This window comes from Chelonia mydas, chromosome 4 (assembly GCF_015237465.2).
Source record: "Chelonia mydas isolate rCheMyd1 chromosome 4, rCheMyd1.pri.v2, whole genome shotgun sequence".
Classification (NCBI taxonomy): domain Eukaryota; kingdom Metazoa; phylum Chordata; order Testudines; family Cheloniidae; genus Chelonia; species Chelonia mydas.
Genome location: NC_057852.1, coordinates 84432567 through 84450812, shown reverse-complemented (window position 1 = coordinate 84450812; position 18246 = coordinate 84432567). Strand labels below are relative to the sequence as shown.

The 18246-nt window shown below is 37.6% G+C and overlaps 1 protein-coding gene across 37 annotated transcripts in view; it reads left to right on the top strand.

Moving 5' to 3' along the window:
* Nucleotides 1-13917, top strand: part of PCM1 (pericentriolar material 1) — an 88643-nt gene extending 74726 nt beyond the window's left edge. For 33 of the 37 annotated variants that reach the window (XM_043546140.1, XM_037897678.2, XM_037897674.2 and 30 more), the window contains 9 exons: nucleotides 395-592; nucleotides 2217-2276; nucleotides 5332-5470; nucleotides 6805-6959; nucleotides 9738-9813; nucleotides 11766-12022; nucleotides 12252-12344; nucleotides 12481-12604; nucleotides 13586-13917. In XM_043546140.1, coding sequence (XP_043402075.1) covers nucleotides 395-592; nucleotides 2217-2276; nucleotides 5332-5470; nucleotides 6805-6959; nucleotides 9738-9813; nucleotides 11766-12022; nucleotides 12252-12344; nucleotides 12481-12604; nucleotides 13586-13611 — 1128 coding nt within the window. In that variant the 3' untranslated portion in view covers nucleotides 13612-13917. Of the gene's footprint in view, nucleotides 1-394; nucleotides 593-2216; nucleotides 2277-5331; nucleotides 5471-6804; nucleotides 6960-9737; nucleotides 9814-11765; nucleotides 12023-12251; nucleotides 12345-12480; nucleotides 12605-13585 lie in introns of those variants that run through there. The other 4 variants (XM_043546136.1, XM_037897673.2, XM_037897672.2 and 1 more) reach the window with 2 other exon arrangements.
* Nucleotides 13918-18246: the final 4329 nt, after the last annotated feature.

Genomic DNA, 18246 nt, shown 5'->3' with positions numbered 1-18246 from the left:
TTAAAATTAAATACTTGTGGAGAAATACATCTGCTGAGATTGCCTTTAAAGGTAACCATAATGATGGTTTTGTTTGTGGGCAGAGACTTGTACTGTGCTGAAACTAGAAATTTGCTTCATGTGGATCACTGGAAAGTCATCAAGTGATCATGAATTTTTACTGCCATAGGCTTGGGGCCAATTCAGAGCCATGACCTGGTAACGAGGAGCTCCATGTTACGTCATGATGGATTTCACTTAAACAAGCTACCTAGACAATCTTTCTAAGTAGCTTAGCTCTGTTTGTAATATGCTAAGTTCCTGATCTTCAGGGGTATATAAGGAAAAGCTATTTAGTCTTCATTTCAGTTTTAAGATCATGACTCAAACTGAAGAACTATTTTTCTTTTGACAGGATTCACTGGCAAAATTTGCTGGTAGAAAACTAAAAGATTGTGGAGAGGATCTTCTTGTGGAGATCTCTGAAGTTTTATTTAATGAACTAGCCTTCTTTAAACTCATGAAAGACTTGGACAGCAACAGTATTACTGTAAAACAAAGATGCAAAAGTAAAATGGAAGCAGCGGGAGTGATACAACCTTATGATAAAGAGGTTAACTGCTTAAGCTTTTTCTTTTAAGCATGTAATTTTTCTGGTTTCAGTTGATATGTATATGTTTAACTTAATTATTTTAAAAACTTTTCCTAGGAAAAAAAGAACATATGACTTCTAAAAACTTATTTCTATTAATGTGACATCACAGTAAAAATGATTCTATATAGACACATCAGTGGCCTAGTGCATGGAAGACTTCAGAGAGAATGCTCTTCCTGTCACATTTTTCTGTTTTTCCTCATAAGCAAAAAACATAGGGTCCAACCTTATAAATATGCACGAGTGAGTTTACTCAGGTCAGTTGTCCCATTAAAGTTAATGAGATTATTCATTTGAGTAAGTAGTTGTAGAATTGGGCTCAGGAGTTTGTTCTTTCAATTTCCCCACTGCACCACTTCTCTAGCCCTGCACATTCTGCCCTTTCATCCACTACTTCAGTGAGACTAAAGTTTTGCAGAAAGACTACTTATGCTGCTATGTCAATGACCAATCTGGCAAAGTTTCAGTTTTGGCAGGGTTTCTTGGAAGTATGACTAACTTCAATAAGGAATGTAAATAAAATGTTAACCTCTTATTAAAAAGAAACATGGAAGTTGAAGGTGGACAAATTCAGTTTGGAAATAAGGCGTATGTTTTTAACAGTGAAGGTAAACAACAATTGGAACAACACCAAAGGTTGTGATGGATTCTCCATCATGGGCAATTTTTAAATCAAGTCTGGATCTTTTTTTCTAAAAGATGTGCTCTAGTTCAAACAGGAATTATTTTGTGGAAATTTCTATGTCCTGTCTTGCACAGGAAGTCAAACTAGATGAAAACAGTGGTCCCTTTTGGCCTTGGAATCAATGAATAAGAGTGTAATAGAAATTCTCCTCCTGTAATGAAAATAAGAGTATTGTTGGCACCATCTATTCCAACAGCATGTATCATGACCACTTTTAGTTCTAGGTTGTGGGATCACATGGTGGCACTTAAAGAATGTCATTGCAGCATCCTCAGGGTTCATAATGAACTTACCGTAGAAAAAACTAAATTAAAACAAAAATACTTTGTATAATCTAAATGAATACTACCCCACCATAGCATTACGCAACTACTTAATTACTTCCTTTTATGTACTGTAATTGTTCCCATTTTATATTTTAATGGACGTCCTAGTAGCTTTCTTTAGAAGTCTCAAATTAAAAAAAATGCAGCTCAACTAATTTCATTTTAATGTGAATAGAACATATATGTGAAATTGGGATAGTACAAGAGTCCTAAATATTCATTTAAAACATATAACTAAACAGTAAGAAACCCAGCAAAGCATTTCTGAATGAGTATTGTAACTCCCAGATAGTGATGACACCTATTTAAAGATGTATCCCTTCAAAAACTACAACAAGACTTGAGAAATATTTGCTAGAGTATTTTATTGCAATTTTTTAGATTGAATTTATAATAGTAGGCATGATATATAAACATAATTCTAAGTAAGGGTATGACACTGCTTAGTCAATTTTTTCCAGTATTTCAAAGCCATTTCTGATTTAAATGTGGATTTATATGTAGACTAAATTTTTGTAAAATGGATATTTTCAGTTCAGAATTGAAGATAATTTAATTGGTTGTCTTCTAGGCAAAGAGAGTTCTTGAGGTAGGCGTTCGTTCATCTGCTGAAGATATTGATGAAGACAAAGTAGGTTATACTTATTTTTTAAAACTGTAACGGTCTTTCCTCCTTTTGTAGGAGAATTTCAGAAGTCATTAGTTATCACTTTCAGTGCATTTTTAGTAGTGATTTGTACAAAAAATGATAATACAAACCCAATGTCTCTGAACAATCCATTTAACTCTGATTATTGGAAAGCAAATATTTCAGAATTTCAATTTTGATTGAAAATATCCTATTAATACCTCTTCTGTCTCCTTAGACTGTTACCAACTATTTACTTTAGTTGTCTCTGAAACACAATGTGTACTGTAACCTATCTTTTAAAGTGCAGCTTTCTGAAAAATGATTTATGTAGAAGAAAGTGAACTCCCTTAATCAGTAGATTCCCTTCTGTATGTATTCAGTAATGGCAGATTACTTAGTGACCAAGATTTACTCATTTTCATTCTGTTAGCACAGCAGAGCCATCACAGCTTACAGACACTTGAGTTTAATTCGATTTCTTATGCATTAAATTCTTGTTGCAGCGCCAGATTCTGCCCTCAGTTATCTTTGTGCATCCCCATTAAAGACATTCACAGTTGTGAAATCTCTTTGAACACAAAGGCTATATCAGGTTTAACTGAAACCATAATGAGACCTGCAGGATCTGTTAACGGTGATGCAAGTGTGAAAGAGCAAGATTGACTTTGAGATCCCAATAATAGTTTGCAGGGTTGGCAGTTTAAAACAAACAAAAATAGCTTATAAACTTAGCAGAATTGATGTAGAAATAGACACAATAAACATGGAATTTCTCAATATCTTTTTTTAATATCTCTCTTCAGAGTAGAACCACATCATTATTCCTTTTCAATACTTGTTCTCAAAAACTGCCTCTGTAGTGCCTCATTGTGGGATGTTTTCCCTCAGTGTTGTGAATGCAGAATCATCTTGAAAAGCATAGCGAAGTGGCCACTTTGCAGGTCCAAACAAAGAGGTTATAAAGAGGAGTTGTGACTCCAGCCACTTTCAGCTCCTTCTTGATAAAGGCTAGCTATGAGGATAGGAACCTTTTTCTGCACCCTTCATGATTAGCATGGTTTTTGTGTGGATTATTTGACTAATCACCGTTGTATGATGATCATCAACTCCTGCTTCTTTTGACTCCAAATGACCACTCAGCTCTGTCAGCTACATTATTTCCCTCTCTGTTACTCAGGGTTGTGGTGTTGGTAGGCTCTGTGGCAGATCTCTGCAAACAGGCAAGATTTGAACTGTGCTTGGTGTCACTCATTTGATGTTAAGAGTCACTTGCCTTGTCTGTCTGTGCCTTGCACATGAATATTCTTTGAGGTGGTTTTGTGCGCACAGGGTTTACTTCCTGCAGGTGGGGGATAGTGAACAATGCTGCACTAGCTTACTGTAGGAGCCTGAAGACTAGACTCTTGGAATCCTTTAGTTCTGGGTCTGTCTAAGGATCCACCTCCTTTGACATGAAAGAAGTCTTGGAAACTTGTAAATGTCCTGGTGTCTATTCTGAGGTCTCCTTGGGATCTGAAGTTGCCTGGTTCCCACCAAGCCTCCATAAAGTAGTCTAAGGCTACTGAGTATGTGTTGGATTTGATCTGTCTGTTTCAAACACATCTTCGCACACAGGCCGAGTTTATGCTTTTATATCCGTTCTTTTTCCCAGTTCTTTCTGTCTTTAAAAAAGAAAAGGCATACTGCTGAGAACTCTTCTCTAAGCAATTGTGAATGTTGTTTCTATGAGGAAAAACAAGGGTATTATTATTCTGAGCAGGGAGGACATTGTGGGTGAGGGACTCAGATCCAAAGACAACCTATATGCAGTTGCTTTTATGCATTAGTGTCTAGGATCAGATTCTTCTGGCCTTTCATGATATTTCTGTGGCTTTCAGGGTGGATTTGATTTTTATATACAGTCTTATTGTTGTATGGGAGGAGCTATCAAAGAAAAAAAAATATGGAAGTGGTATCAGCCAGAGGGCTGAATATAATAATTAGGTGGCCACAATCAGTACTTTAGGTGCCCTGTTTCTGCTGCTCCCTTTGCGCTATTCAGATGGAGCAAAGGGAGTAGAAACCACATGCTGGGAATTCTCCCAGCAGGGGAGGTCCTCCAAAAAGCCTAGAGCCTGATAGAGCTAGCTCCTGAGCCTCTCTGCTCAGCCCCTAGGGCAGGGAAGGTAGAGTAGCTTTAACATGTTGCACACTGGCTATGGTCTCTAGGGAGTGATCCTGCTCTCTTTGGGGTTTCCATAGAGCAGATGGAAAACAGGCAATGGAGCAACCAGAACTACTTTCTCATCCTTCCCCTGTGATGCAGTAGGCATCAGCGTGGGAGCTGCTGATCAGCGATAGCAAGGAAGGGACAAAAAGCAATTTGGAGTGTTCCTGGCTATCCCTAGAGCTGGTCCTGTAGCTGCAAGGTATGCAGTGAGCAGCATTTGGGATGTAGTGGAGCTACAGCTTCCCCATAGTAAAAAGGTTGATTCAACACTGCTCAGGTAACACGTTTTCAAGTCATTCTCATATATTTTTTCTTAACACAGTTGTCCTTCGGGGCCACATCTAAGCCATAGTTACATACATGGGTCTCTCTTGACCTGGTGCCTTATAGTGACATTTTATTTTGAGAGAGCAGTTTTCAGTCCTTGGTCAGTGACACGCTGTCATCCTTATTGGTGGTTATGTTAATTTCACAAGCATAAAGATCTAAAGGGGACAATTCTGTAAGGAGAAAAAGACCAGTGAGGTGTCCTGTCAGTGTATTGCTGTTGGAGATTCACACTGTACTCCCACTTCCTCACTCCTTCAAAACTTTGTGAATTCTTAAAATTAGTAAAAAGAAGTGAGGGCAATTGGAACTGTGGGTCCTTCTCATAATCTCTCTCAGAAAGTTTGGATTGTTGAAGGAGGTACTTAATCTGTTCCATTGGGTGCTTTTTCTCCTGATGCTTCTAAGTTTTTAGTGCAGAGTACAGCAGAGGCAATGCACTTAATTGTAACAATAATCTTCTTGTCCAGAATAAGGGGAAAATCTATTCAATAGAGGTTTACTTTTACTTATGGCTAGGACAAGGATGAGACTGAAACAGTTAAACCCACACAAGAATCAGAAATATACAATGATGGTGAAGTTCCTCAAAGTATGAGATCTGACGCTTCTGATCAGGAGGAAGATGAGGAGAGTGAAGGTTGTCCGGTGTCCATAAGTAAGTGTTTTTTTAATTGTTTTGATAGGTTGTTACTCAGATTTTTACTGTAACTTCATGCAGCTAATTTTATGACAGAATTTTTAATGATGTACTGTTCGTGTGTGCTATACATGCATAAGGTTAATAGGTCTTATCTCAGTTTTCTATTAACTCATCTAGTTTATTCTCTTCTCTATGCACAATTGTTTCCAGTACTACATTTTCTAGTATTTTGTCCAGTCTAGGTTTAAATACCAAAAGCAGTGGAGCTTCCGCTACTTAGCAAATTTATTCCGTGGATTTGTATCTTACAGGAATTCTCATAGTGGATCAAATCCATGGTCCATATAGTCTAGTAACCTGTGTCTAACGTTGGCCAGCCACCAGGCCAGCTTCAGAGGATGGGTCAAGAAACCCCACATTAGGCAGATGTGAGATAAATCCCCCACCTCATCTCCTGTGAAGGCCTTGTCATGATCTCTCCTAGTTAGATTGTCTTAAACGTTGAAGCATGTGGTTTACATCCCTTCTGATTTTTTTCTTACCTTAATAACTATTTTTGTTATCCACATACATGTCCAATCACTTTTTAAATCTTGTCATGTTCTTGGTTTCTGTGATATCGTCTGACAATGAGTTCTGCACTCTATTAATGCATTGTTTGAAGAAAGTATTTCCTTTAAATTTCAGTGAAAGTTTGTATGTTGAGATGCAGGGAAATGGAAGTTTATAACCTACCTTCTCTGTACCATTATTTATCATTTCCCTCTTTTTCCTCTCCTTTTTAAGGCAGATAATTTCAGTCTTTCTTCATATGAATCTTTTCAAGCCCTAATGGCTTTCATTCTCCTTTTATTATTCTGATTCTGCAGTTCAGCTCTAATTGTTATCACTACACTTTTCCTGGGTATTCCACCTCAATGTGTTCCCTTCATTGCATTATTCCTAATTATGTCCCCGTGTTCCATCCTTGAATATCTCTCCTTCCATCATGGTTGTACTCTTCAAGTAGACTTACATTAAATAAAAGTACTTAATTACATTACAGCACAGCAGTGGTGTTCGGTGGTACTTCCAGTCAGGTTTCTGTAGAATATTTGCATTCCAGGAAAAGGTCTCACAAGACAATTACAGGTCATAACCATTCTCACAGACGTATAATTTATCATGTTATATTGAGGTTCTAGGTATCTAATGTTGCCTTATCTCCTATTCCAGAATATGAAGAGAACTTAGTTAAAGTCTGAATTTTATTTTTTTGAAATACTGAGGACAAGAGTTTTAATGAAGAGCCAGTATAACTTATATCAGTGATTAAGCTATATTGAAACTCTTGCATTGACTGACTTCAGGTTTGTCTAAAGCGGAAACACAAGCTCTAACTAATTATGGAAGTGGGGAAGATGAGAATGAAGATGACGAAATAGAGTTTGAAGAAGGACCTGTGGATGTCCAGACTTCACTGCAAGCCAGCAATGACACTACAGTTGAAAATGAACAAGGACAGGTATTATCAGAGTTCTGCAAACCTTAGCTAACCTAGTTGGTACCCAAAAAATATTGTAATGAAGGAAAGTTACCTATGCATTGTACTCTTGAATGCCAGTCCTTTCTTCTTTTACACTTACTAGGGTTGTTTAAAGAAATATTATACATGGATACCCTTTTTCCTGTCATACATTCTTCTTGAGTTCTTGTTGGTAAGGATATTTTGCATGATCAGTTCTTGATCCTGTGGTATTTAATGTTTTTATCAATGACCTGGAAGAAAACAAAAATCATTACTGATAAAGTTTGCAGATGGGACAAAGGTTGGGGGAGTTCTAAATAAAGGAAGAGGGCAGATCACTGATACAAAGTGATCTTGATCACTTGGTAAGCAAGCAATGTGTTTTAATATGGCCAAAATTTAAAGTCATGCATTTGGGAGCAAAGAATGTAGGCCATACTTAAGGAATGGGAGATTCTTTCCACCATGACTCCCAAGTCTTTTTCAGAATCACTGCTTCCCAGGATAATCAGCTGAACATGAGCACCCAGTGTGACCCTGTGGCCAACAGGAGCTAATGCAATCCTTGGATCTGTAACTCAGGCAATCTTGAGTACGAGTAGGGAGGCTATATTACTTCTATATTAGGCATTAGTGCAACCTCACTGGAATACTGTGTCCAGTTCTGCTGTGCACAGTTCAAGAAGATTGTTGATAAATTAAAGATGGTTCAGAGATGAGCCTTGAGAGTGATAAAAGAATTGGAAAACCTATATGGGGAACAGAAATTTGATAAGAGGGCTCTTCAATATAGGAGACCAAGATCCAATGGTTAGCAGTTGAAGCTAGACAAATTCAGACTGGAAATAAGATGTAATTTTTTAATAGTGAGGATAACTAACTGTTAGAACATCTTATCAAGGGTCGTGGTGGATTCTCCATTATGGAAACTTTTAAATCAATATTGGATGTTTTTCAAAAAGAGAGGTGTTCTTGTTCAAAGGCAAGTCCTATGGCTTGTGTTATATGCAGGAGGTCAGACTAGATGATCAGTTGTATCTTCTGGCCTTACAATTAAGACTAGAATTTGGCATGCCAATTTTTAATACATTTTACAGCAGAGATGTGTGAAAACCACAATATATCCATGATTGGGAGAGAGCAGGGAGCCTGTAGGGTGGCGGGGGTGGGAGGAGAGAAGGAAGGGTTTGGAGAAAGAGCCCACCCTGCACTCCCCCCAGCAGTGGTTCCTGTCCCATAGGACAGGGCCAGGTTCCCCACTTCAGGTGTTGTGACCTGGCCCATGTGGTGGCAGCAATACTTTGGTTTGGAGCATTCACCCCTCCATAAGTGGAGACAGAGAGGCGGTTGCATTGTGACCCTTTGACGCCACTCAGTTTGGGTGCATTTCACGCTTTATTCAAATTCATGGTTTCTAGCTTTAATATTTTTGCTGTTCATTTCCCACCTTCAGTGAATGTTAATTCAGTTTATTATAACACCTATTTGGTCAGTAGCCATTTGTGATGTCAAACTGTTGTTACTTTAAGTTAGAAATAAGTAATGACTAGATAGATAAAGCCTTTTTTTTCCCCCCATACCAAATTGGAAAGAGAAAATTTGAGAAGAGTTGACTTTGAATAGGATGATTTTTCAGAGAAGTTTGCAGGCCTCATACATTGTCAACATTTAAAACTTCATATTCATCTAGTCCCATCACTTGTCTTATATTTTTAAGGTCAGAAGTAGAACTGATACAAGTCATCTAGTCTGACCTGCAAAATACAGGCCATCAAACTTCACATAGTGATTCCTGGCATCTGGCCCAACAACTTATGGTTGAAGTAAGGCATATATTGTAGAGATATCCTGCCTGGATTTAAAGACACCAAGTGAGAGAAAATGTACCACATCCTTCAGTGTTAAATAAATAAATATATTTATTTTAAATTTCCAGTTTGAATTTTGCTGGGTTAATGTTCATGTCAGGTGATGGTTCGTTCTTCGTTGTTTTGTTGATAGGCCCTCTGAAATTGTAGTAGATAACTAAAACTCAGTTTGCGTTTGCAGAAGCCATTCCATCATCCAGTGTGCCAATACTTGCTTTATAATCGTATTCTGAATTTTTTTCAATGCAGTTTAACTGCACTGAAGTAAATTTACTAGGCTGTAATTTCAAGGATCACTTCTAGAGCTTTTTAAAAAGATAGGTACAACTACTGGCTACTCTCCAGCCTTCTAGTATGGTAGCAAATTTCAAAATAAAATTTCAGTATTTTATTAGCTGTTGAGTCACTTCATTGTTCATTAGAAACTCTTGAATGAGTATGATTTGGTTCTAGAGACTTGTTCCTTAATTTACCAATGAGTGAAGGGTTGAAAGGACTGACCTATGAAGACCTTTAAAAAATAGGCAATTTAGCAAAATGAACAAGAGGTAGGCAAGTATAACTGCCTAAAAGTACTGAATGATGTAAATGCTGATAGAGGAGCTTTTCAGTTTGATGTATGGGTTTATGATGAGGACTAATAAGGTAAAAGGAAAACGAAGGCTATCGGGTAAAAACATCTTAACAGTGAGATCTTTTAATCTATGGAAGAGCAACTAAGAAGTAAACAGTGGAACTTACTGAGAATTTAAAACTAATATAGACAAGATGTTGGCGCTTATACTGTAAGGAACAAGCATACCTGGTGGGTGGGACTTGGGACAGGGAGGGGTAGACTAGATGAAATACTAAACTCTCCCTAATAGAAGTTAAACATGATTGTCTAAACATGATTTTTGCCATATAGATTTCAACAGATGAATCTGATAAACCAAATGAGTATGAGATTTTATCATCTAAGCAGAAATCTATTAGTTCTAAAGGTAAGATCTGAGTAAAACTTTAAATTATGTACATAACAAAAAAACATACTGTTGCTTTCATGTGAATTTGCCTTCTACAAGAAGGAAGAAGTTGAATAAACTCGTAAGAATTTTTTAGATTCTTTTTAATTGGATTGCTTTACTGATTCTTGCACGTGCTGTGATCTAATTATTTTAAATGAGAAAAAACAAGCATTTTAAAAGAGAAACCTCAGTATAATTGAGTGTATATGATAGGGTTGCGTTTTGACATTTGTCCACGGCATAACTTTCAGGACTGTTTTGATATCATGGTTCACACAATTGTAATTGAATAACTCTTGTATCAAGGGAAAAAACCATGAATAATAGCTGATGAGAATAATGTTTTAGTAAACTGGAAAGTAAAGTTTGAATTTCATAATCAACAGATAATTGCTGCTGTGCCTGCTTCTCACTCCCTGCCATTTTCATCCTTCATTGTCAATAATATAAGGCTTTTAAAATTATTTAAGTGATCTTTACTGTGTAAGAAACCTTACATTAGATGGGGACTAAATCAAGTACATATCTACTAGAGAAGTGATGGGAAAATGTCAACCCTCCTATAACTGATCCAAAAATAAATTGCCCTTCTGTTCTTGGCTACTTATTGGCAAAAGATGGCAAGTCTACCGCATGTCATGGTGGTTGCTTCTTATCTCACCTAAGATATATTTTCTATTACAGACAATTAGCAGTAGTCTGTGTTTTCTGCACTGACCCATGTTCCTCTCATAGATTGACAGCTCTGTATCTCTGTGGATTCTGTTGTGCTTCAGCAGTCATGCAAAACATTAAGAAATTCTGCACACTGTACTCTTTAAAATGTTTATGTAAGAAGATCATACGCAGACTTAAAAAAAAAAAAAGCAGACAGTTATGTGCACTTCATATTGTACATTTGCCATTTAAGTTCCCATCAGTCATAATAATAATTGTGCTTTAACTTCAACAACATTCATGTCAGATCCTTTCTGCATGCACCAGTCTGTTCTAAAGTTGTACCTGCTACTGGGAATAGTGTCACAAGTCTCTGTCAATATCTTTAGTGTAAGGAAGAAAACTAACTTAATCACGATATGCTGATTCATCATAAAAAATACTAACCTTGCCTTCAGCAGATTGTATTTTACATTTTGTTTTGATATAAAGTTTGTGGATGATTTAAAAAGCTAATTTAAACATCAGAATTTTAAATTAACAATCTTAACAAATCTGTGGTTTAACAACAACTGCAGGTTGATTAAGTTTCCAAAACTCTGCGAAGGATTACTCTATTTTAGTACCAAACAACTTAAAATGAGTGTACTTTCGCACTTTAACAATTTACCAGTAAATAATTGCACTAATTTCTAAACTTAAAATATTTCTGATTTTGATGTCACTATTTATACACTGACAACATTTTAAAATGACCTACTGGGATAGATGAGTTTCTTGTAAATTATGGCTTTATAGTATTGCTCTTATACATGCTTTGAAATAACTTAAAAAAAAAAAAAAGCCTGAAATACTGAACTGCTTACTGTGCATCTGATCTATAAACTAGGCAGATTGGTCAAGTTTTTTGCCAAAATTGATCTCTGTATTCACAGAATTATTCTTGACATTAAGGTTAGCCTATAAACTTCAGAAAGGTATTTAATATGTGGTATCTGTAACTTGATATATTGGCTTTTAATTAGGTTCATTTTAGTTTGCAGTGAGTGTTTACAAGGCTGTTGCCCTCTCAAATGTTTCAGCAGAATTAATTTCTGTTCCTGTTCCGTTCATGTCAAAGACATACTGACTAATATCTGCTGGAAACTTGCTTTTGTTATTCATTTGAAGGTGGTTGTTGGGTTTTTTTTTTTTTTTTTTTAAACAAAATATTAAGAAGCCATTTACTTTGTCAAAATCCATGTCGTGTTTAAAATGCTTTGTGTTTTTAGATGAACAAGATGTTCCTGCTGTTTTGCCTCATTATCTCAATATGCTGGAGAATAAGAAACTTCTAACAGTCAGTGCACCTGAGTCTGTTAGTGCTACCAAGGTGTCAGCAACAGAAGAGCCAAGCCCTTCATTACTAGTAAATGAAATTCAGATATCAGAAACAATGTGCATAGAAACCAAATCCTTGACAGGAAGCCCAGAAAGCTCTATGGCTGGAAGCCCTGATACAGAGTCACCTGTGTTAGTGACTGAATATGTACGTATAATTTGTGTTTCCATATTGTCTTTCTTGAATATAAAATGTCATTTCAAAGTTAAGCCTTCTCTCCAGACTCATTCAGTTTGTAGGTTAAATTGAGCATACAAGCACTTAAAATATAACTCTTAATTTCTTTTATTTTTAGTTATCAGGTATCTGTACTTAGAACAGAATCATGCACCTCTCTACTTTCTTCTTAAAATGTCATAAATTCTGTCATCAACAGGAAGCTGGGTCCGGAAACATAAGTCAAAAGTCTGATGAAGATGACTTTGTGAGAGTTGAGGACTTGCCTCTTAAACTTACAATATATTCAGAGGTATTTTGCTTGAGGTTTTCTGTACTTAGAAGTGCCCATCACAGAAATGAGTCTTTTTTTTTTTAATTTGGGGTGATGCGGGAGGGGAAGAAATATACATGACTCTGGAAACTCATTTGTTTTATCCACTCCCAAGGCAGATCTAATGAATAAAATGGTGGCGGAAGCCCAGACAAACACTTTGTCTGATGCAATACTAGATGGTGATGGAATGCAAAGTGAAGAATTAGCTGGAGACTCTCAAACACTAAAAGAACCTGGTGAGAGATTCTTTAAATTCCTAACGCCTTAATCTCCTCTTGGGAGAGTTAAGCTTTATTAGGGTCTAAACCCTTCAGGGTTATTGCTGAGTAAAGCAAGAAAACTCAATGTTCTGATTGTCAATGTTTTCATTATGACATACTGGAAAATGTGTATTGACATAAATGTTCTGTTTGCTGCTGCTTCCATTAATTTTTACCAGTCAGGATATTCTTGACTGTGACTAAAGAAGCAATCCTTTTCTACTGGAAGTTAATGGTAAGGAAGGATGTGATTGTGTAAGTTATAAGTCAGTTACTCCTGGGGGAATTCTGCACTAAAAAATTAAAAATTCTGCATATTCTACTTGTCAAAATACTGCAATATAATCACGCTGGTTTCAATTATTTCGGTAATTTATTTAAACTACAATACAATGTTTGGAGAATGGGAGTGAGGAGCATTGGAGGAAATCCCCAGAAACATTGCCTAATAATAATATAGCTAGGTTTGACCCTTTATTTCAACAAATATATGCAGCCATATGCTTAGTGTTACATCATAGGCAACTGAAGAGCCAATGAGGGCTAGAAAATCAAACTCGCAATTTATATTGGCTACTGACCATCTCCAGAAAGGTCAGTAGCAAACAGTTCATGGAGTACATTTTGCACTGAATTAATTGGTTTCTAAACCAAACTAGTTAAATTGATGGAGCTTCTTTCTGTGGACACTAATTGTGGGTTGAGTACCCTCTTTCCATTTTGCTTAAGTTGGTAATTGCATTAGGGTGCTTTTTATCTGAAATCCGAGTGCCCACATGATAGTGGAATAGGTGCAACCAAACACAATGTGCAAACTGTGTATAGACCAACAATGAGGAGGGACTTGTTTTGTCAAGATGTTCTCAGCAATACTTTTAAACATATACCTGTTAAAATGTGTGTTTGAGAGTCAGTAATTGTTCCTGGACATTAATGAGTACAATTTTTATTTTGCAGAAACTGCTGGAGCTCAAAGTGCATGAACATTTTTTCCAGAAACTCCTTCCTAGCCCCTCTCCACATATACCAGTGCATATAGAAAATGGGCACAAACTTCACTCAATTTGAATTTGTATAAAAATGTAAATTAGTTTGACACACTACTGCCTTTAGGATAGATATGCTAACTTCTGCCCAGGGCAGTTTAAACAGCTGTAACTGAATCTTCTAGTTACTCTTACTGCACTGTTCTTTTTCTGTCTTAATCTTTTTTATTCATTGTGATTTGTTTAGTAATTTTAAAATGGTTTAAAATGTAGTTTTAAATAAAGGTTGGACTTGTCTGTAAAGTCTTTGAGCCCTTATTTTACCGTTGCTGGAGAAGTTCTGATGATGCTGCGTGAAGGCATCCTGCTCTCCTGGACAACATGAAGTGCTTAGTAGTGAATGCTTATTTGTAGAGAGTAGAGTGTGCCCTTCAAAGGGATACTATCAGTTTTCCTGGCCTAGGAAAACTAGTTTACACAATTTATATGAGAGGGTGAGCCCAACATTGCTATAAACACTGCAAACAATTTAAATGGCTCTGAAAATATAGTTACCTACAATTGTTTCATATCTAAAATTACTGTAACAAGGAGTAGAAGTTTTTGATCTGCATTTGAGAGTGCTTCTTGTATAATCAGTTTTCCCCCTTTGTTTGGAATAGGTCTTCTACACAACAAGCAAAATGTAAGAAATAGGAAAATGTGACTGTAAAACTACATTGGCATAATCACAAACCACTTCTAATGTATAAACTGACTAGATTCAGTTGTGTTTAGTTTGTCAAGAGTGTTTCTGATTCCCTGGTATAAAGGGCAGTGCCTCAAAGTCACTGCCACGTAATAAAACAGTGAACTTGAATAGCACCCAGTGACAAATTTGCAGTGTTGAGGGAGACTTCTAATATTTCATTTTTAACTGTCTAATTTACAAGAGTCAGTTTCAGTTAACACTTGCATTGGTCATTGTTCCCAAGGATTATCTCAAAGACTTGCCTATTGCCCCCTCCTCCAAGGTAATATGATCCCATATATATATCAGAAGTTTGAAACTATCAGTGCTATTCCTCAAACAAAAAAACCCACACACACACACACCAAACTACTGGGCTCTAAGTTCAAGACATGTAGCCTGTTCCTTGCTTCTGTACCCCAATTTTAACTGTAGTTGCTTCTTCCACATCCACCTGCTAGCTAATTACAAAGTAAATCTTACCTTGTTCCAGCTCTGTCCAGTTCACTTACTTTTGAACTTTGGCATTTCTAGACTCTTTGAATTTTGTAACCTTAATGTAAACTGAATACACTTAACAGTTCAGATATTAGCATACAGTCAAGATTTTAGAAACTAACACCATTACACATTCAATAAGCAAGACTAATAATTCTTAACTAACATTTATTTACAAAATGCCAATTTGAAACCTAGAGTTAACACTTGACAGTACAAATCAATACTTGAACTAAACAGATTTCCGTGGCTATCAGCAATTGAAAGATTGTGGTGTTAACTTCTTAGTTCAGGTATATTGAGCACTTATTTTTATTTAGCCAAATCCTTAAAGTGAATATTCATGTTTAGGGTATCAACTAATTTAAAATTAATAGCAGTACATTATAGAACTGTAGACAAATATAAAAATAGCTTGTATTTTATCACCATTAGGGCCTTTTGGTACCAACTGTGAGAACTAACTTTTGAAATACCTGACTTAAATGTTTATCCCTCTTTATCTTAATTCTATCTTTTGGCTGTTTCTCTACATGGTGCAGAAAGCATCCCTGATGTTGGGGCTCCAGTAATTGCATCCTTTGAGTAGGTTCCTTTCCTTATTGTTTGATGATGATTGGACAGTGGAAGTCATTCTCTCCAACTGGGGGAACAAGTTCAGCAGCTGCAATGCTACTTGAGTCCAGAACAGAGGAGTAATACAGACCCACTAATAACTGCTCCTCACTACTGCACAACTTCTGTATAAATGGAGGGGGGGGCAGGGAGAGAAATGGACAGAGGGGGCAAGCCTCTCTATTCTCTACATAGATTAAATTGTGATAAGGATTGTTTGCTTTTTGCTCAGAGCCAAAAAGACACCCCTAATCTGTGTGGTAATCTTGAAGCCTGCAGATACTGTATTTGAACATATGGTTCAAACATGGGCCTAGGAGTCTGCCAGATGGTTATGCCACTTAAGCCATTGAACTAAAGATTGGTAGCAGTATTTATTGGTCAAAACAGTCTTCCCTGCTGCAGTTACAACAGTTAGAGTAGGAGAAATCACTACCTTTTCATAGGTTTCAGAGTAACAGCTGTGTTAGTCTGTATTCGCAAAAAGAAAAGGAGTACTTGTGGCACCTTAGACTAACCAATTTATTTGAGCATAAGCTTTCATGAGCTACAGCTTTTCTTTTTACCTTTTCATAGTGATGAGTGCTTTAAGATGTTCTTTAGAATTTCAAAGTTCCTTGAACAAGGCATTCTCTGAATTTGTCCACATGTCAGCATTGAACCACCACAGGGAAAATGAATAGAAAGAGCTATGTCTACTGTTTAAGTCTGTCGCTTTGGTAGACAGCAGAAGTTTTCCTAAAACACTACAGTCAATGCTTGGGGTGTACATGTGAGTAGTCACCTGGACCAAGGCCTCAGATGTCTTGTGTCTAGACTTCCAACTTCAGCTGTTTAATAAAGAACTGAGCAGACAGACTAGCCCTCAGGCAGAATGTCTCAGGGACTCACTTTCACATCAGTTACACTGCGGGCTCCCAACATTTCATTCGTCAAGAAAAATGGTTTGAGGCTAAATGCTGTAGTATGGTTATCGGTGGGCTGATCCAGGTATCACTTCTATATCTTTGCAGTCCCCCATTTTGACAAGTGTTCAGAACACTTGAAAAGGCAAAAAGACCCCTGCCTTAGAGCTATTGCCTTTTGTAAGATGTATCTACTGAGGAATAGAGCTGCTTCTGTGTTTTCCACCAAGCTAAAATAGTTCTCATAACAATGCCTCACTTTTCCAACTGTAGTTCTAGTCCAGGGGTGGGCAAACTTTTTGGCCTGAGGGCCACATTGGGGTTGTGAAGCTGTATGGAGGGCTGGGTAGGGAAGGCTGTGCCTCCCCAAACAGCCTGGTTCTCTGCCCCCTGACTACCCCCCTCAGAACTGCTGACCCATCCAACCCCCCCTGCTCCTTGTCCACTGACTGCCCCCTATCCCACACCCTCCCTGCCTCCTCAGGACTCCCATGCCTATCCAACCACCCTGTTCTCCATCCCAACTCCCCCTGCCCTGAACCTCTGCCCCATCCAATCTCCCCTGAGTGTCCCAATCCCTATCCACACCCCCACCCCTAACTGTGCCCCAGAACCTCCTGCCCTTTATCCAACCACCCCCTTATCATGCCACTCAGAGCAGCAGGCCAAAGCGCTGGCGGAGCGGCAAAGTAAGGCTGTGGGGGGGATGCAGCAGGGGAGGGGCTGGGGGCTCAAGGGCCAGGCAAGCTGGTGCTGTGGGCTGGATGTGGCCTATAGTTTGTCCATGGATCCTGTGAACTTATCCTTCCCTCCTCAGCCTAATCATCCTATTATTAAAGTTGCATAACTTAGATTACATTTACATAATACCAGAAAGGTGTATAGCACTTTAAATAGGATTGCAAGAGAAAGACTTAACCCAGTGTTCTGGTGGCTTCATCACCAAACATGATACAGGGGCAAAGAGGTACTCAAGAACACTATATACCTAGGAAAGGTAACTATTGCTTAGAGGAAATGAAATAGTACATCAAAAGGGAATGGGCCAGGACCCCTTTAGGGACCAAAGGCATAATACAGTACCTGCCACTACTGCTTGAAGCATACTCTAGTTACAAAACCAAAGTAACATGGTAAATCTGAGTGTATTAACTTTCATAGAGCAATGTAAGCTTTACCTCTGATTCACCAATGCAGCCTGAAGCTTCATGACTAAAAAAAGCACAACATTGATTAAAAAACTAGAATGCTATTAAATGGGTTTAACTAACTGATAGGTCTTGAATTGTAAACATGGAGTCATCACTGAGCAGATGTTTCTAGTGGGGGGCCTGCAGGGATCAGTTCTTGAACATATGCAATTTAATGTTAAGGCTATGGAAGAAAATAAAATCACTGAAAATGTTTGCAGCTGACAAGTTGGGGAAGTAATAAGTAATTAATAGAACTGTCACTGACTCAGAGCAGTGTGGATCACTTGGTAAACTGGGTACATACAAAGAATGTTTTAATACAGCTAAATTGCTAACATGCATCTAGGAACAAACAACAGACCATACAAACCTACTGGATGGGGGACTCTATTCTGGGAAGCTGACTCTGAAAAAAGAGTTGGGGGTCATGGTGGATAATCAACTGAACTTGAGCTCCCAGTGTGACCCCAGCCAAAAGAGCAAACCCTATCCTGGGATGCATAAAGAGGGGAATCTTCAGTAAAAGTAGGAGTTATTTTTCCCCTATAGCTGGTGCTGCTGCAATCTCTGCTGTAATGGTATGTCGTGTTCTGGTACTCACAATTCAAAAAGGATGTTGATAGATTGAAAAGGATTAGAAAAAGATGCCTTATAGAGACAGATTGAAAGAGCACACTATTGATTTTAGAGA